General features: G+C 33.6%; 3 protein-coding genes and 1 long non-coding RNA gene across 6 annotated transcripts; 1 reads left to right on the forward strand and 3 right to left on the reverse strand.

The window, feature by feature from the left end:
• Positions 1 to 2,448: 2,448 nt before the first annotated feature.
• Positions 2,449 to 3,522, reverse strand: LOC123014380. Its single transcript, XR_006413321.1, has 2 exons — positions 3,250 to 3,522; positions 2,449 to 3,190 (listed from the first exon to the last, which is right to left on the reverse strand). It is a non-coding gene; the product is annotated as an uncharacterized LOC123014380 (long non-coding RNA).
• LOC123014379 (6-phosphogluconolactonase) lies at positions 2,774 to 3,803 on the forward strand. The gene is made up of 4 exons (XM_044413460.1): positions 2,774 to 2,988; positions 3,036 to 3,233; positions 3,286 to 3,569; positions 3,624 to 3,803. Exons 1-4 carry the CDS (start codon positions 2,850 to 2,852, stop codon positions 3,732 to 3,734), a joined length of 732 nt encoding a protein of 243 aa, XP_044269395.1. The 5' UTR covers positions 2,774 to 2,849; the 3' UTR covers positions 3,735 to 3,803.
• On the reverse strand, positions 3,735 to 17,032 carry LOC123014378 (calcium-binding mitochondrial carrier protein SCaMC-2). 3 transcript variants are annotated; one of them, XM_044413457.1, is made up of 7 exons: positions 16,698 to 17,032; positions 14,170 to 14,293; positions 13,582 to 13,669; positions 13,291 to 13,405; positions 5,158 to 5,316; positions 4,532 to 5,102; positions 3,735 to 4,395 (listed from the first exon to the last, which is right to left on the reverse strand). In XM_044413457.1, exons 1-7 carry the CDS (start codon positions 16,896 to 16,898, stop codon positions 4,205 to 4,207), a joined length of 1,449 nt encoding a protein of 482 aa, XP_044269392.1. In that variant the 5' UTR covers positions 16,899 to 17,032; the 3' UTR covers positions 3,735 to 4,204. The 3 variants fall into 3 exon arrangements, with proteins under 3 accessions (XP_044269392.1, XP_044269393.1, XP_044269394.1); XM_044413458.1 differs by lacking the exons at positions 14,170 to 14,293; positions 16,698 to 17,032 and having other exon boundaries at positions 13,568 to 13,669; XM_044413459.1 differs by lacking the exons at positions 13,291 to 13,405; positions 13,582 to 13,669; positions 14,170 to 14,293; positions 16,698 to 17,032 and adding an exon at positions 7,039 to 8,001.
• Positions 17,033 to 17,709: 677 nt separating this feature from the next.
• On the reverse strand, positions 17,710 to 24,959 carry LOC123015352 (roquin-1). The gene is made up of 9 exons (XM_044415072.1): positions 24,799 to 24,959; positions 24,037 to 24,623; positions 22,679 to 22,854; positions 22,294 to 22,627; positions 20,977 to 21,208; positions 19,664 to 20,438; positions 19,485 to 19,608; positions 19,207 to 19,430; positions 17,710 to 19,155 (listed from the first exon to the last, which is right to left on the reverse strand). Exons 2-9 carry the CDS (start codon positions 24,620 to 24,622, stop codon positions 18,964 to 18,966), a joined length of 2,643 nt encoding a protein of 880 aa, XP_044271007.1. The 5' UTR covers position 24,623; positions 24,799 to 24,959; the 3' UTR covers positions 17,710 to 18,963.
• Positions 24,960 to 26,791: the final 1,832 nt, after the last annotated feature.

The following is a 26,791-nucleotide window of genomic DNA, read 5'->3' on the forward strand; positions in this document are numbered from 1 at the left end:
TCGAGTCCCTTTGAAAAAGGTGATAAATTAATTAATTCCTTGAACTGCGGCTTTCAGATTAATCTAGACATATGTCTGTCCCTTCTGGGCAATAGTTGTCCATTTTGACTGATTTAGAGGCGGTATAGTTCGATCACTTAATTAATCCGCCTCGTCTCGTAAAAATTTATTGTGGCGTAAAAACCCAAAGCTCGACCCAGCTTTCATAAAGAACGTCCAGTCAAAATAACACAAAATACTTTCATATGAATATTCACGCCGACGCTTAGTTTTAAAAAGTTACACCAAACAACTTTGTGTCTAAATCATCTCGGATTTTTTGACGTATTTAACGCTCGACGAAAAAGCTCGAAGAAAACGACGCAAACGTGCCTCCACAAGAAATCTTGCAAAGGGATGATTTAAATTCCGGCGACGTTGCTCGACAATGTTGTTTCCTGTTCGCGAACATATTTAAATAAAACTTGTCGATTCCATACAAACATGACAGGAAAATTAAACGACAGCAAAACGACGAGTATCATCGTAGAACTAATTAAAGTTGAGGAAGTGAAAAGCGCGAATCATGCAGAGATGTGTAACAAGATCGCTGAAAAAGTTTGAAGGGTTGGAGATAAGTGGTTCATCCTTACATGTCCTGGAGGAAGTTGACACGACACGTACAGAACAAATAGCCAAGTGAAAATGCAGCCACAGTTTGGCGAAATAAATATAGGGAGTGGAATTATTTCATTTGATGGTGAATGGTCGTATTTTTTAATTTTAATTTTATTTCACATACGTGGCTGAGAATTTTCGTTTTAGAGCACAGAAGCGTGAGCTTTGCACATTACACGATAATTTAACTCTACCTGGAAAAACGTGCTTTTTTATCATGTCACATTTTAGTTTTTTGATAATAACCTGGTTAAACAGAGAGAAGCGAGTCGCAAAACTAGAAATAGTTTCATCATCAACTAAAATGATGTGTTATTGACTCTCTGAGATAAGATCTGTTAAAAAAATGAGCTGGTTTTAATTAGATAAACCTAATTTCTGTACTCCTCAAAAACTGTATCTGGGGGTTCTAGAAAAACGCATTTAAAACTTCACAGTTTTGACAATTTTTACTTTTTAAACCCCGATTACAGCGAAACTAGAGCAAATAGCGCAAAATGCTTGGCATCTTGGCAAATTCGTAATCAGCGCGTCAAATCTGTCGGATAAGATAGGTTTAATAGAATATGAGACATGTCCAGAAAAGCCATTTTAAAAATTTTCACTCGTTTTTATTTTGTTAATTCCGCCTAAAGTATAATGAAAATACTTTATGTTTTGTATTAAACCTATGTAAAATGTTCCGGGAAGTTTATTGATGTCAAGACACTGCAAAATTCTTGATAGTTTAGAAGTTATCGAATAGATATTTTTGTCTGTACCAACGATTTTCTCAATAACTACTTATCGCAAAAGTATACAAGATGTTCCGTTTTTATTGTTACAAATTTAAACAGGTGATAGAATATTCTATTTTTGGATAAAAGTTTCCTATGAACATGTATCAAAAAATATTATATAAAGGAGCTACATACCCTCAAAGGAATGCATTTAATAGATTTTTTTCAATATTTTGGAAACCATTGTAGATAAAATTACAAAATTTGGTACAACTGATAACCTTGAGGTATACACCCAAACGAATTAAAAAAAAAATTACAAAATTTTTACTCAGGGGAAAAAAGCACCATAACTATTTTGCTTTTTGGTTCTTGCCACTTTCAACCACGAAATTCCAAATTTCATAGTTTTTTCACAAAAAATAAATCTCTTACATTTTTTCGATACAACTTACGATTTTTGGGTAAAATCAGTTTACAATTTGTCTTAAAGAGAATAAAAATTAAATTAGTTTTACTGTTTAAGACGCCCCTGGTTAAAAGTTTCGACAACTGATCTTTGAATTCGTTTAGGTGTTTAAAGATTAGCAGCTGTATAAACTTTTGTAATTTTATTTATTCTCCAAAAGTGGGAAAATCCCATTAAAAACGCATTTCTTTCAGGGGGTAAAGCTCGTTTACATAACATTTTTTATACATGTTTATTAAAAAAAACTTTTGTCTTAAAATTAAATATTCTATCACCTGTTTAAATTTGTAACAATAAAAACGGATCACCCATATAAGTATAATAAAGTCAATTAAAAAAATATTTAGCGCTTAAAATCGTTGAAAAACTAAAATTATGCAAGAGTAAACTACCCTTCCAAGAAGGGTGAGAGATTGAATAGTGGTGGCAGCAAGTGAGGCAGATAGTCCTCAAGCTATGTGTAAAATATTGTCAAATTAAAAAAAATATTTAGCATTTAAAAACGTTGGAAAACTGAATTTTCGTAAGAGTAAACTACCCTTCCGGAAAGAGAGAGGGATTGATCTTTAGTGGCATCAAATGTGGCTACAAAAGTCCAATAAATTTACGTAAAATCTTTAAGTTTTATTTTCTATATTAAAATTACAACCTGTTTAATTATTTGGCAGCAAAATATTAGGCAGACCCCATACTTAGTTTCATTTGCTCTGCTATTTTGTAATAATAAGACACATATTAGTTATTTGTAAAATAATTTGCGTAAAGAAACATTTATGATTTTTTATATTCTTTAGTCATTTAGTATCAGAATATGTCAACACCAAAATTACAATGTAGTATCATAAAAATTTGTTACAAAAATTTCATCGCAGGGGAACTCCACCGTAATCAAACCAACCAAACCTATCCTATCGCTCCGTCTCACTCGCATACCAATGTCAACGTGACTTTGCAACATCCTTGTTTGTTTCCAGCAACCTGTACAAACGCAACTCCGCTGAAATATGAGCCTCCCGACGCAAAATAAGTCGGTTAATATTGTGAAAAACCGCGATGAAGTTGTAACAACATTAGCAAACTTAATCAAACAAGTCTCCAATGACCGCATTCTGAAACAGGGAGTTTTTAATGTCGGCGTTTCAGGTAAGTGCCCAACAAATCGATTTAAATACAACCAGGATTACTTCCAGGTGGTTCATTGGTCGGGTTCCTCAAAGAAGGTCTCCCTAAAATCCAGACAGATTTCAGCAAATGGCGGATTTTCTTCTGTGACGAGAGAGTTGTCCCTGAAGACAGCCCCGACTCGACTTACGGCCAGTACAAACAACTGATGTCCGCGCTTAATCTAAAGGAAAACCAATTTATTAGAATCAAACAAGGAGTTTCTGGTAAATCCATAACCACCTGTTGCTGACACCAGATAACAGAGTTCTCCTCTAGCTGAAGATGCAGCCGAGGATTACGTCCACAAGGTGGCGCACCATTTCTCTCAAGCTGCTATTCCCAAATTTGATATGTTACTATTGGGAATGGGGCCCGATGGTCACACTTGTTCTCTATTTCCGGGGCATAAGTTATTGGAAGAGAAGAGTAAATGGGTTGCGGCTATTACAGATTCCCCTAAACCACCCCCAAGTAGAGTTACCCTTACTTTTCCGGTGATCAACAACGCCCTCTATTGCGTTTTTGCAGTTTGTGGTAAAGAAAAAGCAGATATGGTCAAGGTTGCTACTTGTAATTGTTGTTTTTTGTTTGATTACTATTGTTTGTGATTGTAGAGAATTCTTGTTGATAAGGAAGACTTGCCGGCTACTAGAGTTAAGCCTACTAGTGGAACTCTTGTCTGGATCATGGATGAAGACGCAGGGAAGTATTTAAGTGGACATTAATTTTACTGTTTTTATTTTATTTTTATATAAATACAATACAGAGGTATAATAAATACCAGTTTATTAAAATATTAAGTACATCACAATCGTCCTCTTCCTATAATAATCTCAATCTTGGAAAATACACAGTATCAATATTAAAATTGTCATTTAGTAACAGAACATGCCTTCTTTGGTAGAATTTAACAACATCGAGAAACGTTTAGACTTTAAAACTTACATAAATGTGTCAAAGAAGCCACATGAGCGTCAAGAGATTGAAAAAAATTTCGTAAAGTTTCCATAAATTAACGATCCACATTCAACAAGTTTGTTAAAGCCTATTCAAGTATTCTTACAGTAATAATCTGTACAAATAAATAGACAAAGCAATCAAGATTGCTAGAAATATCGTTTGCCCGTGACCCGGACAAAATGAGAGGGAATTTTATAATTAATAATAAATAATTTGTTCCTAAAATGCTCCTACATCACGTCATATTTACTCCGAGTAAGCGACTCGAGTACTCGTAAACGACGTAACTTATGCTTACTGCGGGCATTACTTTGATAAAGTTCGGAGTTATGCCTCGGTACAGTCCTAACACACCTTCTTTTTCTAATATTGTTTTGAAAACCCCAGTCATTGTTATCGCCGAGGGGTCCATCGACGGATGCGCCACTGGAACAAAACGGACAAATCAACACCAAGAACAAGGACAGTGATGACGTAAACACATCAATCGATTTTATTAGTTAATAATTCAACGATGAGTTGAATTTATTTTATTTGTTAAGAGTTATTACTTGGAATTTACCTTGTGCTTGCAACCTCGTCCGCACCAGTGCCAAAGGATAAGAACACATTTGACCTAGAGTACTCGAGACGCTGCCACAGGCCAACAACATCCAAAAGCTGGGCTGTTCCAAGTTGGAATGAGTCTTCAAGTACTTCTTTTTCAACGTTTCATACACAGCCAAATCGATACCGGCGTACGGTATAATACCCAGAATATTCGGAATGTAACCTCTATAAAAACTACCAATGCCTTCGAGATGATAGATTTTAAAAGCGGCATCCATGATACTCTTATACTGTCCCGTTTTACGTAACGCTAATCTCGTCTTCATTACTTCCAAAGGATAAATCGCCGTTTGACTAATCCCTCCCGCTAACGCCCCCGCGCAAAACCTTTCGTAAATGCTGAGCCCCGTTTTGGAATCGCCTTTGATCAGTCGTTTAATCTGCTCGTAGGCGGCAAATTTAATTGCAGATTCCGGAGCGATTTTCACCACGTTGATGCCGTTGCCCCGCCAGAGGCCTGTGACGCCGCCCTCTTTCAGCATGTAGTTGAAGCAGTCGCCGATTCTCTGCTTCGTTGGTTGGACCTGAACCAAAAACAACATAAGTGCCTAAATCACAACCAAATTCGGGGATCCCTACCTGAAGGAACACTTTGAGTCTGTCCAAAGGGGCGGTGCAAGTCCTCGAGACGGCGCCGGCGATGCCTCCCGCCGCTAAATGCCTCCACCACATCCCTGTCTGCATTTCACTCTGTGTGAAATCATCAGGGACGTTCATATCCTCCCCGATGTCCAGGTACTGGAAAGACCACAATAAGTACCATGTAAAAGGTGAATTTTTCATGATTTGTACATTGCAATGGCGGGGACTGGGGCCAAAAACCGCAAACATTTTCAAATCCATTGGGAGAATTACCGACGAACAGAGTTTCAATTTTTGACACATCGGGTTTGACAAGTGATTGACGTTGTCAAAAATTTCGACACTCAAAAGTCGTCCACGTCTTTGATCGTGATAACAAAATATCGTAAATAGTACGTTTTTTCACCTCCTGAAGCCAAGTTTTGGCTCTCTAATAACAGATTTGTTCTAAAAAGTCCTCAATTACGAAAAAAATTAAACTTTTGCAATTGTTTTTTTTTAATCTGACAAGTTACAACCACGATTTTTTTTCTTACTAACTTTTGTGAATTTAGCATAAAAATCCTTGACAATTATACTGGAACTGCTTATTTCGTGAATAGCCTTGCTTTTTGTTACAATTATTACCTATATTGTTTTTAATTAATATAGTTTCATTTTCACAATTACCAATATTTACTACATTTGCGAGAAACACTTTAAACGAAGTAATTAGAACCCACTTATTCGAGCGAATAGGCTTGTGCGAAAAGCAAACAATTCCTTACACCTACGCAAATATTTAACTTGATCGATTATTATAGTGTTTGTGACCTCAATTTTTTTTACATATTTTTGAAAGTTAGTTAACCTGTGATCTACCAAATTCTGGTGACCATACTGGATATAGTTGGTTTTCTGGATAGAAACCAGACTTTGTCCGCTCAGATTATTGTACTCGCACTTATCAATTAAAGCAATAATTCCCATAAATTGCATCACCGCTATATCAAAAGTCTGACAATATAGACGGTTCAACGATCAACTTTGTATTTAAATCATACTTCCAGTTTTGAAAAAAAATTATAAAATAAAAAACATACGCAGCGGACCGGGATAATAAAAATATCTCAAGGTTTGCATAAAAGCAATGATCAGTAACAACATGTTTAAAAATTGCCACCAATCATCGTAACTTTTAAGCAACAGGACCAGTCGCAGGTCCCCTTTTCTCTTATCAATTTGTGTCGAAAGTGAATTACAAACTGACAAAAAAGGGCAAATAATGTTATCAAAAAGTTCCGATAAGAGTGAAAGAAACAAGTCCGCTCTCGAACAATTTGAAAATTCCAGACTTATCACGTGACGTCACCATTCATACGAAATGTGATGTAATTTGCTTCCGCGCAGAGGCGACTAAAGTTAAGCTCGGTGACGTCACAATTGACCATGAGTAATTTAAACCTCCAACAAAGGTGAAATGTGAATAACTTAGGTCGCTAATTTGGGCAAGTAGACTGTTACTAACGGTCCAATTTTTGCAATGTTGGCTCAAGCTCGGTCTTATCTCTACATTCGACGCGATAAAGTTCCCATTTCCGCTTTGATACACTAATTCACACTTTCAAATTCCAATCGCAAATAATCTCTAAACCTTGTAAAAAAATTTCGAAATAGTCTGCAAATGTCAGACCTTGAGCCTCGTTTTATGGCTCGGTCCATGAGTATTTCCCCGACTGTGCTGATTCATCAGATCAAATAAATATCTAATTTCTTATTACCCCACAATTACTAAAACCCCGCTTTCTATAATTAACTTTCATTGCTTATGACTTTCTATCTTCTCATATAATTATGATTTCGCGCATGGTTACATAAACCCGGTTTAGCTAAACCTACCTTGATCAATTCCCTAAATAAATAAATGCAATCCTCCAGGACGTCCGGTATGGACGCCGGTGCTAACTCCTGTTCGTACATTTTGCTAATTATCACAAATTTCTTTTAAAATAAATAAATTAGATCACTTGAATTAACAACACAGTCACTTTTTGGTTTAGCACATGCCTCACAGCTGACCGCTGTGCGTCACTAGTGTCGAAAAAGGCGGGAACCACCTCAGACAGCTGCTAGACTATCACTGAATTAGCCAACTCAACGCTTTCATAGATATGCCGGATTAGAAAGCAGTGGGGGAAAAACACGAGGTATGTTCCGAGATCATGGTCTGGGACGGACAAAAATGCACTTTGATACAATATTTGTCTTATCAACTTGATTGTTTCCTGATCAAAGACTTGTCGTGTATTGTCGAAAATCGCAAATTGTTAACTTCAGCCAATCAAGTTATCAGGAGCTGGACACACATTTTGCGAGCTAGATAAAGCTCAACCTTTGGAACGTCGAAATGTCAAGCATTTTTGGATTAACACAGGTAGTGGCCATGCCATAATAATAAACAAACTTTCTTCGAAAGGATTATTCTAGTATGATCAACTAATCTACCTGTAAGCAAAAAAAATTCTGGAGTGCTGCTAGAGGTTACTTTAGCTTGCTTTTAGGATATAGATTTTTTTCACTGAAAATATTTACATTCAGGTGAAAAAAAAACAATATCAGTTATTTATTAGTAATCTATAGTTGGAAGTGTGAAAACAAATTTGTCTATTGTTTAGGCATTTTGTAGCAGATGGTGCAGTCTTTTATCTACATGTGGAGTTTCCGGTCGGGATTACCCCGCGGTGCAACCAAATTTGTTTGTTGCTAAGCGATCCGAATAAAAATAGTCATTATTTTGATGATAATGAAAAACAGTCACAATACATAAGAGCATAAGATACTTAAAGTTATCGCATAATGTGTTGAAATGGTTGTCGTTTGAGTTTAGCAACTTATTGTAATTTCGGACTAAAGAATAATATGGAATAATCAATGTCCAACGAATAATTTAGTCAAATCGACTGAATTACTTTACTCAGAATAATTCAGGTCATTTTGGTAAAACAGACTTTTATATCACGAAAAGAAGTTAATGCAATAAGAGAAACCAAAAGAAAAAAAAACCAAATTGATTTAAAAAAACAATGGGGCGATTTAAGCAGGGGGGGGGGGGTTTTGTTATAATCAAAGTCTACTGTAATTACTTAAGTTGGACGCAATGTCATTTTTATTAGATTAGAAAGTCAACTTCTTCAATCGAAAAATTGATCTAAAATCAGAAATTTTATAGAAAAATTTATTCAAAAATCAGCAATATTTTATAGTCGTGGATAAAGTATCTATCCTACTCGCATATAATGCTCAGATGATTACAAAACTCTAGTTCTGCTGGTTTTGAATATTATTCTTCTTGAATAATATCCATGATATGAGTAGTAATATTATTATGGATTTTTACCCATTATTTTTTGATTTATCTGAAGATAATTAAGTGCTCACATAAAGTGGAATTTTTACCCCTAATAATATACTTCTATGCATTATATGTACTCACTATTTTAATTCAAGTGTCAGTTTTTGTACACAATTATAACTTTATTACAATTATTATTACAAACTAGCAAAACTTAAAAGTGGAAAACTTTTTGGTGCCATTTAAAAATTATTGCATATTACAATTTCTGTGGCTATGAGGTAAGACTTAAAAAAAAATAATTGTGTGTGGTTATAATCCATTTACTTTGTATTGTATATTATGTAACAAATAAAGAAAGTTTAAAGTGAAAAAAGCAAAGTTAATTAATTAAAGTAATTTTTTTCTTGCACTACAGTCTACAAAAAACTGCTTATGAAAATTGTTTTAAATTTTTTTATTCTTCGACACTGTCAAAATTTACGGTTTTTCTCCCGTGTAAGGAAGTTTTGACAACTGTTTGGCATTTCTCAATACAAAACGTCAAATTATTTTTAACAGATTTAAAGCAAGTTTAAGCCTTGTTGACTCTAATTCGAAGAATAAAATGTTGTATTCCACTCGTTTGAGTGTAAATCGGACGCTTTATTCCACCTCGTTACGCTCGTGGTTTAAAAATCCACTCGGTCAAATAAAGAGTCCGATTTACACTCAAACTCGACGAATAAATAACTAATATACTATGTAGTAGTAAGCGTAAAATTTTCACCATACTTTTAATATACGTTCTTTTATAAATACCCTGTATTTTTAGGTAGTTTAACGGTTTAACTTGCACTTTGCTATCCTTCGAAACAGTAGTCTTAGACTTGAAAAATTTTAAATAAAGTTTAGCAGAAATTAGATTTTTCAAAGAAAATATGGCCAACTGAATCATAAAATTTACTATTTTCTTTATTCAAAATTTATTTCATCAGATTTTAAAAATCGAAGGTGCTAAACTGTTTGATGTTTTTACTGTTCTACCATGAGATGACAAGGATTGTAAGTCTAGTGTTTATTCATATGGCATTGCTACAATAACTCCATCATTAGAATTACACCACTTCACCTTTCTTTTATTAAGACGTAAACAATAAAAGTTAAATCGCAAATTGCATGTCACAAAAACAATTTTCGAGTATTTATACCAAATAATAAGCAATATCCAATTTTGATCCAATTGCAATCTGTATACAAACATTAGCACCGGCTCAGATAATGTTCACTGCCTCATCAAATGAAATTTTGCTCAAAGTTATTGATTATTTAGGAACACAGTCCACATTACCGCACGCGAAAAGTGTGATAACATCACTTTTATTTATTTATACTTACTTAATTTGCTTCCCACTGACGTATTTCTTATCGAACATTTTTTTTGGAAATTCTCGTAAATATTTTACTGAAAATTAAAAAAAAACCTTGCTAACACGCGCACGACCTAACTAATTGCTGCTAAAGTACTAAAGGAAACAGTAGATTGATTTTGACAATATGATTTGGGGGCTCGTCTGGTTCATTCGTCACATCATCAACAAACCACTTTGTCAATTTGGAAGATTTAATACAATACTTCTGCAAGTTCATAAGTTCATGTTTATCGCCACGTAGAATCGAGCCCCTTTTTCACCACGTGGGGGTGAATAAGTTTAAAATTTACCAATAACGTTTTAATCCAATAAAAGAAATTGAATTATTTAAAAGCCCCAACAAATCTTGATATGTATTTCATTTTTTCCATAGCATCTAATTCAAATATCATTCAATCAACTCGTTCAAATGGAAAAAACCTCCAGTCGAGAAATTTTATTACTCTAATACACGAATAGAGTAGTTGTTGACCTATCATAAAATTTTTAATCAGCTGATTAAACACCAACGTCACGACAACACCTCCTAGTTCAAAAAACTAAAATTACATTTTTCAATATCACTTTCGTCATATTGAATTATTAACCAGTAGGGGCAATAAATCTTAAGAATGATAAGGTATCAATTTCACTTAATGTAGACCTTGAAAGTGGCACAGCACTTGATAGTATAACACCAGACAAGGTCGCAATAATGCACTCGCAGCATGAGGTAATAATAAAAAATGCTTTTATGCACTCTCATTTGGCTAACAATTTAGGGTGTAAGGTGTCCTAGGTTAGGTTTCGCGTACGGCGGCATAGATAAAACAACTCCTCTCTAGTTATAATTAGCACCCTTTAGTAACTGACGTCACAAAAGCTATAAAAAATACATTCAAAAATAAGTGAATCGATGTGTGCTATTAATAAATACATTCAATATTTGCCAATTAAGTAACCACACATTCAATTGATTTTTTTCAGAAATAAAGTAGCTAATTAAAATGACAAGGGTTATGGATGGTACCGACGCTGCTACAAAGTAATAAGCAATTTTATTAGCACCGACGTAAATAATTATAAGCTTTATTAATATTTCATAACACTTTGCGATGTTTTTATCTTTATTAATCGATGTAACATGAGCCAAAAATAAAAAATTCATAATGTGCTGATGTTGTTACTGTAAAAATAACCTACTAATTAAGCGATTAACAAAAAATAATTACAAAAATTTATTTATTTGTTCAATTTGTTGCTTTTGCTTCTGGTCATTGCATATTCTCGAATATTTTTCTGCAGCCAGTTTATTGTCTTTCCTTTTTGTGGCCAGAAGATTGCAGAGTATTCAAAACACTAATTAAAAATATTTACAATTTCATTACGTTATTGGTTTAAAGCCCCCAATAAAATAAATAAATATTTGATTACTTTTACACAAGTGTGTACTATCACGGTCAAAAAAAGAACATCAATAGTCTTCAAAAAGTGTCAAAATCGTGATGTCCTATTTAATAACAGCTTTGTTTTGATTTCGGTTATTTGAGGTATTGCGTTAGAATTTTTTGCAGTATCCCTGAAACATATAAGTAAATTTTTTAAATTAAATTGAGGTTACTGATTATTGTCGACCCCATTTTGTAAGTATGTAAGTAAAATCATATATAAAATTGACTAGATCTAGCATCATTAATCGTTTTTGTTGAACACTACAAAATCAGTTTCGGTGTGCGAAAAGCTTGCCAAATTTCTATCACCTACAAGGTTAGTGGAAATTTACTTGTATCTCAAAATAATATCAGGAACTGAACGCAAATTGAGAAATGTCTAAAACATTGGTGTTTTATCACAACCCAGTGACACTAGGAGAAATTTTTTGCGAACCGACGCCAGCCAGAAATAAAAAAAAAAACAACGTATTCCTCAACACTGGCAAAATCGTTACTGCATTTTTTGAGGTGATATAAGTCTCAAAATTCCACCGATTGTAAACCACTGGTCTACACGGTATTAAATTTTAATTTCAAGTCATGCATTTCAAATGAGTTTACAATTCATAAATATTATTTACAGGATCTAGCTAAAACCAGATGATCTGGTCCGAAGCTCTCAGAACCCTTGGAATTGGCCACTGTTTATCATCTTAATGATAATCGGGGGTTAAAGACTAGTTAAGCTTGTGATTACAACGCGATTTATAAGCACTTAATTTTGTCAATATTTTGATTACGGAACAAAATTTCATTCCTACTAAATAAATTACAAGATTTAATAATCGTTAAGAGTCATCTGTAGCTCGTTACGTAAATGACATGCTTTGCAAGGAGTAATAATTTGACGAATTTACTTTTAAACAATACGAGATATAAGACAAATGTACGTTTAAGATGTCTGATAAGAATTTTTAWKAGATCATTTCTTACGTAAAACAGAAATAAAAATATTTAGAGCAGAAAATGTTATTAGAAGCGCCAGTGTAAATTAAAACGGACAGAGGATGCAAGTGTTGTTATTTAAATTTTTTACAAATAATATCACTTGGGTTATCGTCGTCTGACACACTAATCTGGAGTTCCGAGTGAGTTTCTTGACATTTCACCATTAAAAATTCCTGGCGAACTCTCCTCACATGACGTTATCTGTTTTGAAACTTTCCTCTTGAAGGTGAAAAGGAGTAACCAGGAAAAAGAAAATCTCAGGGTAGGTAAATAAAGTTCAAGAGCTGAAATTAAAATAATTCAGGATTTTTTGTAATGAAAAATTCGTAGTTAAGCCACTAGCAAATAAAATATCAAAACAATAATTAATCTCGCGTTAAGGATAACGTATCAATTGCCTTGACTTAATTGACTACAACAGTGATTTCTCTCAATTGTTTCATCAATGGCTAATTAATACCTTTTTTTAATTTCGCTATTATAAATCACTGTCCATGGCAGAATTCCATAAGAAAATAGGAAGTTAATACCTGACCTGAATTAAACATAAAACCTCTCTAAAATTCCTTAAACAAATACAGTATCCGCTTTTTTGCCAACATAAATTACATGAGTAAAACCACAGTTGTGTGAATTTTTTAAATTCGATTTATAAAGGAAGCGAATTTGCAGACTTGCCAACTACGTAAAACATAAATATGAAATCGTATTGACCTTTGTCCATATTTGAATAGATTTGCACATTTAATATTGATTTTAGTTGATTTGAAAATGTTTTCATATTTTTTCCATTAAATTAAATAAAACCCCAGCAGTTGTTGTACCAATTTAGTCAAATTTGCATTAATCAAAAAACTAACCAATCCAGAAATTGGCAAAGACCACGAACCAACTATTACGAAAACTTACGTAAATTGATACAATTACGTAATTAAATATGTTAAGGTCACCTGCAATAAAGACTTACCGTCGAATGTCTCCAATAGCTGATGAGTTGATGAATATCTTGACTGTTTGGGGCGAGAAGGAGAAAGTCCCTCCACTCATCGTAGCTAATGTTGAGACTACCATCCTGATCCATCCTGTGAAGAGAAAATTACATAAACCTTCAATCGATTCGTAAAAAACACTAATAAAGTAATCTATTTTACGACCCAGCCAATCTATTTGATCGATCGTAGAATTGCACAGAATATTACAAAGCGTGCCTTCTATCAGTGAAAAAGTAAGAAAATTTGACGTACAAACTGTTAGATACCTCTGTAAGAGTTTCTTGGCTTCCATTGTGTCCAGGGGAATCCCCAAATCGCTGAACGCTTTGATGAGTTCGTCCAGATCGATCCTACCTACAAACAAATCTCAAGGGGTCAATGCTATTGCCTTTGTTATGTTATATTATCACTATTTTACAACAATCAAACACGGAAAAAAATAAACATAACTTCTGGTGGTTTGTTTATTTTTTGTACTGGTGAATCTGTTGTCTAAATATAATCGGATCTGCTTGATTTGCCTGGCACGCAAATTCCTAGCAGAAGCCAAACAGTTGACGATTTGGAGACAAAGCCTGGCGCTTGCTGTCGTTACGATATGGTTGTGAGCCCGTGCCTAAACCACGTGCTCCAAGATTTAAATAAATTCGCAATAAACCGTTTAAAAATAAGGACGATTACCGTATCAAGGCCGACGAAAACCGAAAAAATTAAAAACTGGATATTACCGGTGAAATTGGCGAAGCAATGAATATTTAAAAACTCGGGGCAAATAATTTAGTTGAATTGTAAATAAGGTTATTTTTAAATTCGCAAATACTCTATTATTGAGGTCAAATGGAAGTGGAACTTACCATCTTTGTTCCTGTCGATATGGGAAAAGTGAAGTCGGAGATTCTTTTCATGTTCTCGAACGTAGTAGATAAAGTCGGCCAGCGACAAGTCTCCGTTTTTTGATCTGGAATTTTGGAAAAATTTCTGGAAAAGAAAATTCCAGACATTAATCGATTTGTCCAATTTATCTTTGTTTATTTGATTACTAATGAATCAGAAAACAATACGTATTAAATTGAATAATTCTTTGTTTTTTCAAACTAAACATTTTGTTCCCAGGCTATCAATTCATCAATCAATGTATTTGTTACACCACATTAAAATTACAATAGCTACTGACGTGTGTCCCCAAATTTAGAAGCTTTACATTCTTAACAAAACTATATAGTAATTATTTGTTATGTTTTTCTAAAAATACATGAATGCAATCTGGGAAAATTTCGTCACTTTACATAGTTGAAAAACAGCCAAAATTACTCAGGCATTTAATAAGGAAAATGAAAAAACAATTTGGTTGTCTAAAAATATCGATAAAATAGATCGTTTTTCTATATGTATAAAAATTATGAAGTTCTGTCTAAATTTTCCAATCTCGGTAAATAAGATAAAACGTAAATTTGAAAAAATATTTTAGTTCTCGGTTTAGCAGTCCTTCCGACATTAATTAAAAAACTGATGACCACAACTCAAGGAAAGCTAAAAAATAGATGTTAAAAACTATGTTACATCAAAGTTTCGTTTTACATTATAATTATTGGTAGTTCTTTAAACCAGATAAGTTAATTAGCATAATTAAAGCACCTATTTAGTGTAACATTCCAATCCAGTCACTTGTCCAGGTGCAGTGGCCCGATTAAATAAACTAAATTTTGATTATTACTCTTACTTTCACAAAAGAAAAGTTAAAGAAGAAAATACATCTGAGTAAAAGACGCAATTAGCAGCATCCTAGTAACCGATCTCATTAGATATTAAGATATTTTAAAAATAAAAACATATAGTTCATGAACTTGTAGAAAAAATTAAGATTAAGCAAAAGTTTTGATAAAAATCATATTTAGAATATGTTTGTTTAGCATTGGGAAGTCGCTAATTATGACGATTTTTTATAAAGATATGATAATAAATAACTAGAATCCAACGTAAAGTGTGATTTGTTAACACTTTTTATAAGACTGCTAGTTGCGGTATCGTAATTACTTTCATAAACTCACGTAATTACAAGTGTTAATAGTAAAGTGAAGTCAGATAGGTAACACCGTCAAATTTAAAATTTCAAAATAAAAAAAGATAAAATCTTCATCTAATCAAACCTTAATTAGAGGATGTAGATAATATCTCCTATCCAAATACGCAAATCATAAAATATCAATAAAATGTTATATGCAATTAATTAATAAATTATATAAAACATTTTAACCATTGTAAAATAAAATAATGAACATAAAAATGAACAACGTATAAAAAACAATAACAGTAATTTATGTACTTTTATTTCCCAAAGGACCATTATCGACAAGATTTCAAAAGTACTTACTATTTAATTTTAATTTTATTGTTTAATGTTGCCAGTATGTACTGTGTTGGATCCATAAAGCCCATTTTATGCTTCCATTTGCGGTATTATGATTCCAAAATATAATATAAATAAGTAAACAACAAAACAAATTATTAATAAATTTAATCTTTAGATCTGCCCACTTCGCAACAGTCACTAAAAAAGACAAACCTTGGCCACCAAACATTTATGCAATTCTCAATTATCGATAACCCCAGAGCTCAAATTTGAACTCGTAAACAAATCATGAAATCATTATTTGTTGACGATATCATAGAAAAACAAAATTTGAAAAAAAAAATTCAGCACAACTGCAAACATGTTTTTTATTCTGGAAATAGCGTCATTTTATGGTTTCACGTAATTTTATTATTATGGATTATTGCAAATCACATGTCTGCATTGTTTGTTATGGCTGATCAAGTGATCACTGATCAGGTGTGTGAAACAAAAAAGACCCGTGTCAGTTTGACACAAGTGACGTATCTCTCGTGAATGAAACATCGATTTTCGCACCCGAAACGTCACTACAAGACCTTGAAGTCAAACATTTGAGAGATTATGGCTTCAACCTGAGCAATCGGGTGGAATGTACTCTGAAATAATAATGACGTAAGCTCATCTCTGGTTTTCGCAGAGACTAGGACAAAGCGAAAATCGATTCATCACGGTCAAGTCCTGGTGAAATTTATGTGAAAAGCGACCAATTTTGAATTGCAGATGAGGAAGTTGACACTTGATGAGTAATAAACGAATGAATTCTAGCAAATGACCGGCTTTAACCAGTGTGGATTAGCCGATTAAGCCGTTATAAAAATAGTTCGAATTTCATCTCTCGATTCTGGATTCGGGTCACACCCAAAGTGCCGGGTCAAACTTGGGGCATTAAAATTGCACGTGATTCAGCACGTTTCGACCCATAATCAGCTTTAAAACCTTATACACTAAACCAATTAGAGTCCACTTAGAACTTTCAGTTTGCACACATACCTCGGCATAGTGATGATGGACACCGTGTTCTTTGAGAGCCTCGCTCAAGTCGTGGATGTCAATCTTCCCGTTTCCGTCTTTATCCAGTTGTTTGAAGAGTTTCCCGAGACGTTCCTCATCTTCGATTGGCAACTCATGCAAGTAGTGCGGAGGACGATGAGAAAACGGAATGTCTTCGTACTGCGACAGTTTATTCGGCATTTTCACATCAAAACCACTCCCGACATACAACGAGACCGAAATTGCAACAATTTTTGGTGGAAAAATCAACTAATGCAATACCGCAATGCGACTTCGCGAAAACGGCATTTGACAGCTGTCCACATTTTTGACAAAGATTGTACTGACATCTGCTACCTCTAAACCCAACTAATCTTGGTATTTTAAAGAAAACTGCTCAACTTAACTACCTTATTTTTTAAATTTGAGTATATTAATTTGTAAAATGTATTAATGACATAAATTAAAAAAAACACGCTCCCTAGTCAGTTAATATCTCGAAATTTATTAAGTGTTAGTAAATAAATAGGACAAAAATTAGACAAAAAAATAAGACAAAATTTATCGTCAGCGGATAAAGTCGTTGTATTAGCACATAATATTTCAAGTATTTTTATCTGTTGATAGCTTTGGTAAACAAAATTATAATCATTTTTCCTCTAATCATATGATTTGCAAAAACTGAGATCGTAATCTGTTAAACAGACACATTCAACGGCTCGTGAAAATCATAGGGGAGAAATGCACAAAAATAGATGAGGAATTTGTTTGGTGTAATCAGTGGTTTGGCCTTCAAATTGACTTCTTATAACGAATTATTTTAGTGATTACCGGATCTAGCAGTTATCCGCAAACACCCTGTACAAATTTTTAGATAAACATCATTGTCAGAAATTCTTATACTTTTTTTAATGTGAAGTTTAGCCGGAACATCCTGTATAATGCAAAAAATATGATGTTGGTTGTTGTTTACATAATAACTAATAACAGGTAAAGAAAAGCCAAGCCGAAGCTGGGTAATAATAATTTATTTAAATATTGGTATAATTTATATACTTCCACCCAAATATACATACGTGATTAATGTAATCAGTATAAATAGTTAAATATTAATCACATGTGCAACATGACCTAATATAAAAATGAATGCCAGATGACTCAATAAATAAAACTTGACTACAGGGCAAACATAAACAACTTTAGGTACAACCACGAAAAGAGTAAACAATTACGTTACACAGCCTAGACTAATATTGCAGACTTGCTTTAGCAAAAAATTTTAAATCTTAGTATAATAAATTGGTAAGGCAGAGCTGTCAAAGCATATGTGGTATAACAGGTAAAACTTCAAAAAATTACGAGAAGAGCCATCTAGAACATCATCGGTTTTAATTACAAGTTGGAAAAACATACTTTGGCATTATAAAAAAGTATTTCGATGCTCAGTTACTAACACAACGATAATACATTTTGAATGTGGTACCATTAAAAACACAATTTTTATAAATTGCAAACACGATATGACACAAATGTATAAATATAGGAAAAATGTAAAACAGAATAAAGCGCTTAAACTGAAATATTTTCATAGTCAATAAATACTTTTGTAGAAAAAATATAACAAAGAATCGTTATTACAATAAAAATGACAGCTCTAAATAATCACTGAATGCATACATCAAATTACATTATACATGTATGTTGGATTACAAATATTACAAAGATATTAAATATAAATGCTTTAGCTAAAAATGTCTTAAAAACATCGGTGATAATTTCTTTGTAACACAGTAACACACCATTTGATTTCTCTATAAAGCTTAATAAATTAGACTATAATTAAATTTAAGCATAATAACTTCATAGTCAGTTGCATTTTCAAACAAATGCACACTAAATTAAAATATATCAACTCATAACATTGATATACCGATCACACACAGTATGATTAAAGATAGATAACATTTCAGCTAATCGTTCTCTGGAGCGAGTGATAAAGACGCCGCGCTTTTTTCCAATAAAACTGGAACAACTACTCATCAAATTCAGTAAACGTGAAATGCACCTATTGTATTTAATGTGAATAAAACAGTCTGAATCTATCGCAATATTTTGAATCATACGTCTTAAATAACGTAAAATCACTTAGGAAAAAATGCAAGAACCGTATTTCCACACCTTATGATTCAAAATAGTATCAGACTTGCATGCCCACACGAAAACATGTCATGAAATAAAAGAAGAACTGAACCCATTGGGTTTAAATTTACTGGTTGGAGTCCTCTTCACTGCTCCATATCTTCTCTTGCTCCTCAATCTCTTCCTGCAGTCGAATTTCTAACTGTCGCATATCATTAGCGATGTCCGCCTCGTACATCGCCTCTTCGGAATTCTCCAAATTAGTCATATTTGCGTTGTAGTTACTCATCGCTTGATTCAAGGAATGCACAATTTTATTCTGAAACAAAAATCACTCTAACAACAAATTATCAAAACCACAAAAATCTACCAAACAGGCCTCTTTCTGCTTCTCTTGAATCCCTTGTTCAATCAGTTGCAGTTCCTGTGTCAGTCTATCGCGTTCGCTTAAAGTCGTTACACCCTGTGTAGCCAACTTTAGGTCGTTCAATTGTTTTTCTAAATTGCACAATTGCAACTTAACTCGTTGCGATTCTGCCAACAGTTCCTTAGAAGGGTCTTGCACTCGTGGATGATAAATCAATTGAGGAGATCCTATAAACAAGTCATGAACTTTGCTCTCATCTTTGTAAACATCCCAACAGTCACCTATGCCGCCTCCAGGATGTCCAACAATAGCACCAGCCGGAATTGGCCCTTGATGGAAAGGTGGTGGGTTATTATTATAGTACAACGAGGTTACTGGACTAGCTGACGCAAGAGGGCGGCGTAACTGAAACAAAAATTAATTATTACAGCCACTCGTTTGATTCGAATTAAATACTTACTAAAGATGAAGACATATTTCCATCTCGGAACGTTGAAACTTGTCCATTGTCCTTATGCATCCTCGAGATGGGGCCGTATTTACTGATCGCCGGCGAATCATACGGCACATAATCATCATCAGCGGCCAGAATCGAATCCGATCTCACAAAAGTCGGCCCACTATTCACATGCCCCGACCAAAACGAATACGGCGACGTTGGACTATCCAAATCATGTTGCGACTCTTGCCTTGCAAGACTCGTCGCATTATGTGAAATTGCCGTCGCCGCTGTCTTTCCTACCACTTTCTCCAGCTGCGATAACACTTCCTGTTTTCGTTGATGCAACTCGGCTAAACTTTTCGTCGACGACCTCTTTGTGGGTTGAAGCACATTCTGGTTTTTCGTTATCACATTATCCCAGTTGGACCTCTTGTCCACCGTTTGGTTGCTTTGATGGCCAATGTTTGTGAAATCAGTCTGTGGAGGATAGAATTGGTCGTTGTTGGCTAGAACTAGGTTTGGTGGGGCAGTTTGGTACACGTCGTGTGGGTATGGAGGAGTTTGGGCGTAAATGGGTTGAGGTGCGTAAGGAGGCAGATTGTGGTTGAAAGGAACGTCGTAGCCCATACGTTGGATTTGGACTACGGTCGGAATGGGCACAGGACTCACAGTCGCCGTGTTCGGCATCGAGTAGTAGTCTTCGGTCTGGGGGTAGATTTTCTCAGTCGGTGATTGGCTATCAATTCGATGTTCCTTGTTGCGAATTATAGTTTTCCTGTTCTTCGCCCGATATCTAACAGAAAAAAAATCATAATGAAATTTCCCTTTCAATGTAATTTTTGTGTAGAAATAATATCTTTTATTTATAAATACGTAATTAGAAACATGTAAAATGTCTGAAAAAAATACGTTTAAAAATAAGTGAAACTTTAAGACAATAACCTGATTACGTAGAAGATTGTTTACAGGACACAGGGAAATAAAAACCAAAAAAAGTTTAAGAACTCGAGTTCTTCCTTGACTGTGCTATGCTTCCCACGTTCAACCAACAAGAGTTCTTCGTCTGAAGAAGATACAATAAAAGTATTTTTATTTCCTTGTGTCCTGTAAACCATCTTCTACGTAATCAGGTTTTCAAGGACAATAAACACAAAATGAAGAATTTCACTATAGACTATCTTAAATAAGAGCATTCAAGCTTTTTTATTTTCGGATTTTTTTTAAACAAGAATGTTTTCATATATAAATGTAAATAACTTGAAAAATAAGCGGAGGTTAATTTTTAAAAACGGAGAACCTATTTCTTGCAAACATACAAAAAACTAACTTACTTTTCCAACTCTTCGTTGGAATGTGCAAACGTGCAATTGGTACCTCGAGGACAATTTCCTCGCAATGTTAAATCACGACACATGCTGATTTTATATTTGGCATGTTGTGGATGTGTTGTATCTTGTAATTTTCTACTACCATGTTGATGAATAAATTCTACTAGGCCTGCTACAACGAGGCGAACAGCCTCGAGGGCTTCACTACATTCTTTCCATGATGGAGTTGATGATTCTATAAAAAATTACAAAACAGATAATTAGTTACCTAATTTTTTATAAAAAATACTGTTATTTATTTCTGGCATTGAAAAAGTTTCCAACTGGTAACATCTATTTGAGATTTTAATCGTCTAGTAGGCTTGGTTTAATTTGCATAAAGTACTAGTCATGTAATAAAGTATCGAATAAAACATATTTTGTCACGAAATTTCTCACCATTTATTGCAATTATGTAATAAATGTTTGAATTGCGTTGTGACTACGTTAGTCCACTGTAAGTCAATTAGATGAAAAGCAAACAATAAAGATTATCAAATTTATCTTATCTCAATGAATTATAAAAGAAGGAAGAAAGAAAGAAAAAATCATCATTGTTAATACGACAAAACTTTCCACGTGGTAACAAGTTTCTCTAAATTGCCGCATGCACTCTTTTATAAATAAATAAATAAAAAAGTACATATTATTCAAATGTAACGATTTAGGTTTTTTATGAAAAATTATGATGTACCTACGTTTAAAATAATGTTTTAATTGTAAAAAAATATTATTGTACACATTATTTCTGTTGAGTAATAAATTACACCCTGTAAAATGTCCAATAAAAATAAACAAACGATGAAATGAGTGAACTAAATTTATCACAAGAATATTATAAATAAAAATGTAGTACATGGAATTCCAAGTTTTTTTTATTTTTTCTCTCTAATATAAACCTTGTTAAACAAAAATGCATGAACTTTGTAATTATTTTTATTGATATCTCTAAAAATAAATTCCATAAATTGAAAACGTGTCGTGATAAGAAACCCCGGGAAAAACGTATTTTACTTATTGTAATTCACCTAATCAAGAAAAATTATCGTTAAATCAAACGTTTTTACAATAATAATCGATAATTCTTAAAAAGATATCCAAATAATCTACAAAACCGCCCAGATCAAATCAATGACAAAATCGTTTGTTATAATTCTACGATTATTTTATATTGAGAAATCGCGGAAAATCACAGACAACAATAAACATCTCGCGGAATCTTCCATCGTTAAAGAGCCTCAAATGATTTCATTAACACGTAGAAACAAACTAAAAACTTACCAGGACTAGGATCAATCGCTGCTAACAATTCCAGAGGAGTTCTCAAAACTGACAACTTCCCGGGATCCCCCGTCCTTTGCAACGCGATCACTAATTCTTGCACCGATTGAGCGAAAGATTGAGGAGTTTGCAACTTGTCAATGATGCTTTGCATGTGAGATTTATGAGCCGTGTCCCCATACAGGAGAGCTGACCACTGATCGGGGGCGATTCTCAAACCGGCCTCTGTGGCGATTTGTACAATTTGAGCATCATGTTCGCGACGAAGGGCTTCGTAAGTGCGGAATTCCTCCTTCAGTTGCATCAAAGAGGAGTCCCCTTCGCGTTTAGAAACCTAAAATTTTATCGTCTTAAGTAGAACAAAATAATTGTGTTAAATTCATACTTTGAAACAGGATGCCCTGTATAGAAGCTGGACCACGTGGCCTATGCTGGTCTTAGAGGCTTGAGGAAAATGGGGTTCCAAACGCTGCACCACAAACATTACTAACACTTTTCGGGATAAAGCTGAGCCGTCCTCCAAAGCCAAAAGGACTAGTTTTAGCACCTCTTCTTGCATAGCTGTAAAATAAACAAATAAAACATATACAGAGAATCATAATTAACGTTTGAATTTGATAGTCAGTGCCGCCAACTTAATTTCGAAGTCATAAGCTAGGAAATTTAATTATTGAAAGTATGGTAGTTTTCATTTAAACAAAATAAAAAATGCCAGGTTAAAAAAAACATGTTTTGACTAATCAAATGTCAAATAGCTGACAAATTAAAAGTTGGTCACTTACATTTACATTCAATGCTTAATTTTAACCTCTTGAATGCAAACTCAAAAAATTCATTTTAAATAACTCAGGTCAAAAATACGGACAAAACAAGAAAGTTGTATAGTACAACACGATTATAAATACAAAATGAAACAAAAACTTAAAATGACCAAAAAATCCTATTAATACACAAGTGATGACAAACGTTTTTTTTTTAATTTAATTAATAAATAAGGAATTACATATTTATAAAATACAATATGATATATTTTCTAACATCACTCATAGGAATGTCAAGTTTGCATAATATTAACTAGAAGATAATTTTAGTTTGTAGTAATAACATTATTTCATATAGTTTACTATTACTACAATTTTTATCTAGATATTTTATTTTTTATTATTCCTAATTATTTCATTTAATTTGTTAATTTTGACTAAAAAAACTATGAATCATTTCAATCTTAAATAATTCATAAATCTTTGCAGAAACTGAACTGTCATGAAATTTAATGCCAGAAATGGCGATAAAAGTCGACATTTATTATACTTTGGGGTCATTCGCGATAATTTTTTTACACTATTGAAATAATAGGTTTATCATCACATCCTTATTATGTATTGCATTATATTCGTTTTTTTTTTACTTTCGTGTTTACTTCTTTTTATCATAAATACATATATCATCTGAAACCCTTTATAATTCTGTGTTTTACGTTAGAAATAATTATGTAAAACCGTTTATCAAAGTCATTTCAAAGTCATACTTCTGCTTGAATCACATATGAACAAAAGATGTCAAAATGGGCATATAAATTTCAAATGAATGCACAATAAAGCTACAAAACTAAAATTGTGTTTTTTTATCTTTATTACTATGTAAATAAATGCCAAAATGGTTAACTGTCAAAACAAATGTTAATATTTGACAGCTACAACACGCCCACTTTGTTTATAACAATCTAGTTTCGAAAGCCCCTACCTGGTCCCAAAAATTGACAACCCCTGGCCCTCACAGCAGCCCACAAGTTGGCGGAGAGCTGCTGGGGGTTCTGGTGTTGCAAAATAAGCTCAGTCACGGTGCGCTCTCCTAGCGACCTGGCGGCCCTCATAGCCCTGGTGCGCCCCTCGTCTTCAACCAGCTGGCAGTTGATTAAAGTGACTAATTTCCTCTGCATGGGTCTGGAGAGGATGCTCCCGCTGCCACACACGTTTCCATTGGGATGGGGCTTCAAGTACATGGCAAGCTCCTCGACGCACTTCCGCGAGTCCTGGTAGTAGGCGAGGTTGTCTCTGGAGACAACCTTGTGGTCGACGGTCTCATCGTCCTTCTTGATGATGGGGCCGACCAGTTGGAGGAGGGCCGTGTTGACGGGCAAACTCTCGATGTCTATGCTGATAGTGGTTTGGTCGAAAGGGCATTGTTTGCGGTGGAGGTTGGACAGGCAAGCTTTGCATACTGTGTGGCCGCAGCCCAGGCTGATGGGACTACGGAGGGCGACGTCAAATGCATTGCAACATACTGGACAAGACAGGAACTCCGTCCACTGTGGAGCCTGAATTGGCATTCTGAAATGCAAAATCACCTTTGTGCTCGCATCATCACTTGTCAAAATCAGGTGATGACACTTTCTGTGCCAATGTGGCAGGTTCGAAGGTGAAAAGGTCGCGAAAACGGCCAGTTTGGGGGCTTTAAGGGGCGTGGGGGCTGAGTTGAAGGCGAGGGTGTGTGGATGGCACTTACCTTAGGTAATCTACAACAGAACATCACATCATGAAGCACCACCAGACATCACAACAATGTTGTGAAATCTTCTCGAACGTCATACGTCACGTCAATGGGAAGGTGATCGCACTCTGCGCATTACACATACCGAGCATTTTCCATAATAACGTGTTGCGCACCTTACAAACAATTTGGAAAATTTTATCGGATTAGAGTTTATTAATCAAACGCAAACTTTTAACTGGTTGCCTGAATATTTTGAAAATATGTATTCGCATAAATAAAGCAAATGACTGGGACTGGAAGGGGAAGATAAATAATTATTTACAGAGTGATTTATCGAATGATCACACAAAACTTTATTTTAGATAATTGCAAATTAATCAGTAAATCGGGTCGTTGTACAATAGACTTCCGTATTGGGTTGTAAACTTTTGTTACTATGGGAATAATATATATTTTTTATTTAGATGCAATAAAGACCGTAAAAATTTTAGACAAGATTTATTTTTTGTATATTCAGGCAAAAATGCAAAACACGTGTTGCAAAAAAATAAATGCATTAAGTTATAAATAGCACTACTAATCACTACTAATGCGGACTGTGAACAGCAGAGTAAAAGACACTGGTCACGTTCACACTACACGTTGTATCATTTTTTGTACTTGCTTTGGTATATGTTATTGCCCCTAAAGGAAAGATACAACATTAAATAAATAATAACAATTTATCAATCTTTATATTTTTTGCAATTACTACTAAAAAATTTTATCCATTTAGGTTTTTTTATATCATATCTGAAAATCATCATTTTTTTGTTTAGTTTTGTATTTTTAATAATAAAAATATTGCACGTAAAACAATTTTTAATCATGATTAAATTATTATGTACCCTTTTTTATAATTATAACTTTTCATTATTTGAAAAATGTTATCCTTTAAATTGAAAAAAATAAATCTAAAATAATTTAATCATAAGGCCAGAAATATTACAAAAAATTTCATATCGTAATAAAAAGCATAAATAAGATTTTATATGATATCCTAAAAAATAACAAAACAAAAAACTATTTTTTCCTTTTCTTTTTTCTGTATACAGGGTGCGCCAGAACTCGCGCCCCAGAGAAAAATGACGTATAAGGTAAGATACCAGGAACATGAAAAAAATGTTAAAAAAATTTTATGTATAAAAATTTCGAAGTTATAAGGGTTTAAAGTTTGCACTTTGACTCTATTTATTTCTGTTGGAACAATAATTTTCCAAGTTTTTTTGCTATAGGCTATTAAAAGAGGAAACAAGAAAGCTGTATCCTAAGTTGTAACTCTGTTCAATGTTATTTGTGGCTTTTATTGCCAAAATTTTTGTCCCTTTACTAAATGTTTGTAAAAAAAACATATACAAGATCACATCTCTTTAAATAGATATAAAAAAAATGTCAAATGTCAAAAAATAAATGTCAAAATTTTTTGCAAGATAGAATTTTTTAAACATTTTTTTCATGTTCCTGATATCTTACTTTACTTGAAAATTTTCTGTGGGGCGCGAATTCTGGCGCATTCTGTATACAAAAATTAACGCTTTTAAAATTTAGAATCGATTATAGAAGTACACTTGGTTGCAAAAAAATCGGAAAATGTCAAATCATAAAAATGTCAGATTTTCACTACTCATTGGGTTTTCACGTAAATAGAATACTCAACTAATTGATTATCTTGATTTGTCTTTGATGTTCTCGCCATTAAAGTGCGGCATTGTTATAGGTATTTGAATGCGACAGATGACAAATTGCCAACTAAATTAACAAGGGTAAAACCTGTTTCAATCTAAAGAAAATTCTATTTTCCGTTTTTATTGCAACCAACTGTACAATATTATAAATAAATTATTCAATAAAAAAAATTCTGTATACTCCTACTTGATTCACTCTGTATAGTAGTGGTTGCTGCAGGTTGCAAATTTTTAAAATACAAAAACATGACTGCGGGAAACAATGCTTTTATTTAGAATTT

This window comes from Tribolium madens, unplaced genomic scaffold (genome assembly GCF_015345945.1).
Source record: "Tribolium madens isolate multiple individuals breed KSU strain unplaced genomic scaffold, Tmad_KSU_1.1 Scaffold_97;HRSCAF=244;Tcas5.2_LG3a, whole genome shotgun sequence".
In the NCBI taxonomy this organism is placed as follows: domain Eukaryota; kingdom Metazoa; phylum Arthropoda; class Insecta; order Coleoptera; family Tenebrionidae; genus Tribolium; species Tribolium madens.

Coding starts and splice junctions, on each gene's coding strand:
- LOC123014379 (XM_044413460.1), top strand. CDS start 2,850: ATGAGCCTCCCGACGCAAAATAAGTCGGTTAATATTGTGAAAAACCGC. Junction 2,989..3,035: donor TTTTAATGTCGGCGTTTCAG/GTAAGTGCCCAA, acceptor GATTACTTCCAG/GTGGTTCATTGGTCGGGTTC. Junction 3,570..3,623: donor AAAAAGCAGATATGGTCAAG/GTTGCTACTTGT, acceptor TTGTGATTGTAG/AGAATTCTTGTTGATAAGGA.
- LOC123015352 (XM_044415072.1), bottom strand. CDS start 24,622: ATGCCAATTCAGGCTCCACAGTGGACGGAGTTCCTGTCTTGTCCAGTA. Junction 22,628..22,678: donor ACAGGGCATCCTGTTTCAAA/GTATGAATTTAA, acceptor ATAAAATTTTAG/GTTTCTAAACGCGAAGGGGA. Junction 20,439..20,976: donor TCCAACGAAGAGTTGGAAAA/GTAAGTTAGTTT, acceptor TTTTTCTGTTAG/ATATCGGGCGAAGAACAGGA.
- LOC123014378 (XM_044413457.1), bottom strand. CDS start 16,898: ATGCCGAATAAACTGTCGCAGTACGAAGACATTCCGTTTTCTCATCGT. Junction 13,670..14,169: donor TATCGACAGGAACAAAGATG/GTAAGTTCCACT, acceptor ATTTGTTTGTAG/GTAGGATCGATCTGGACGAA. Junction 5,103..5,157: donor GACTCAAAGTGTTCCTTCAG/GTAGGGATCCCC, acceptor TTTTTGGTTCAG/GTCCAACCAACGAAGCAGAG.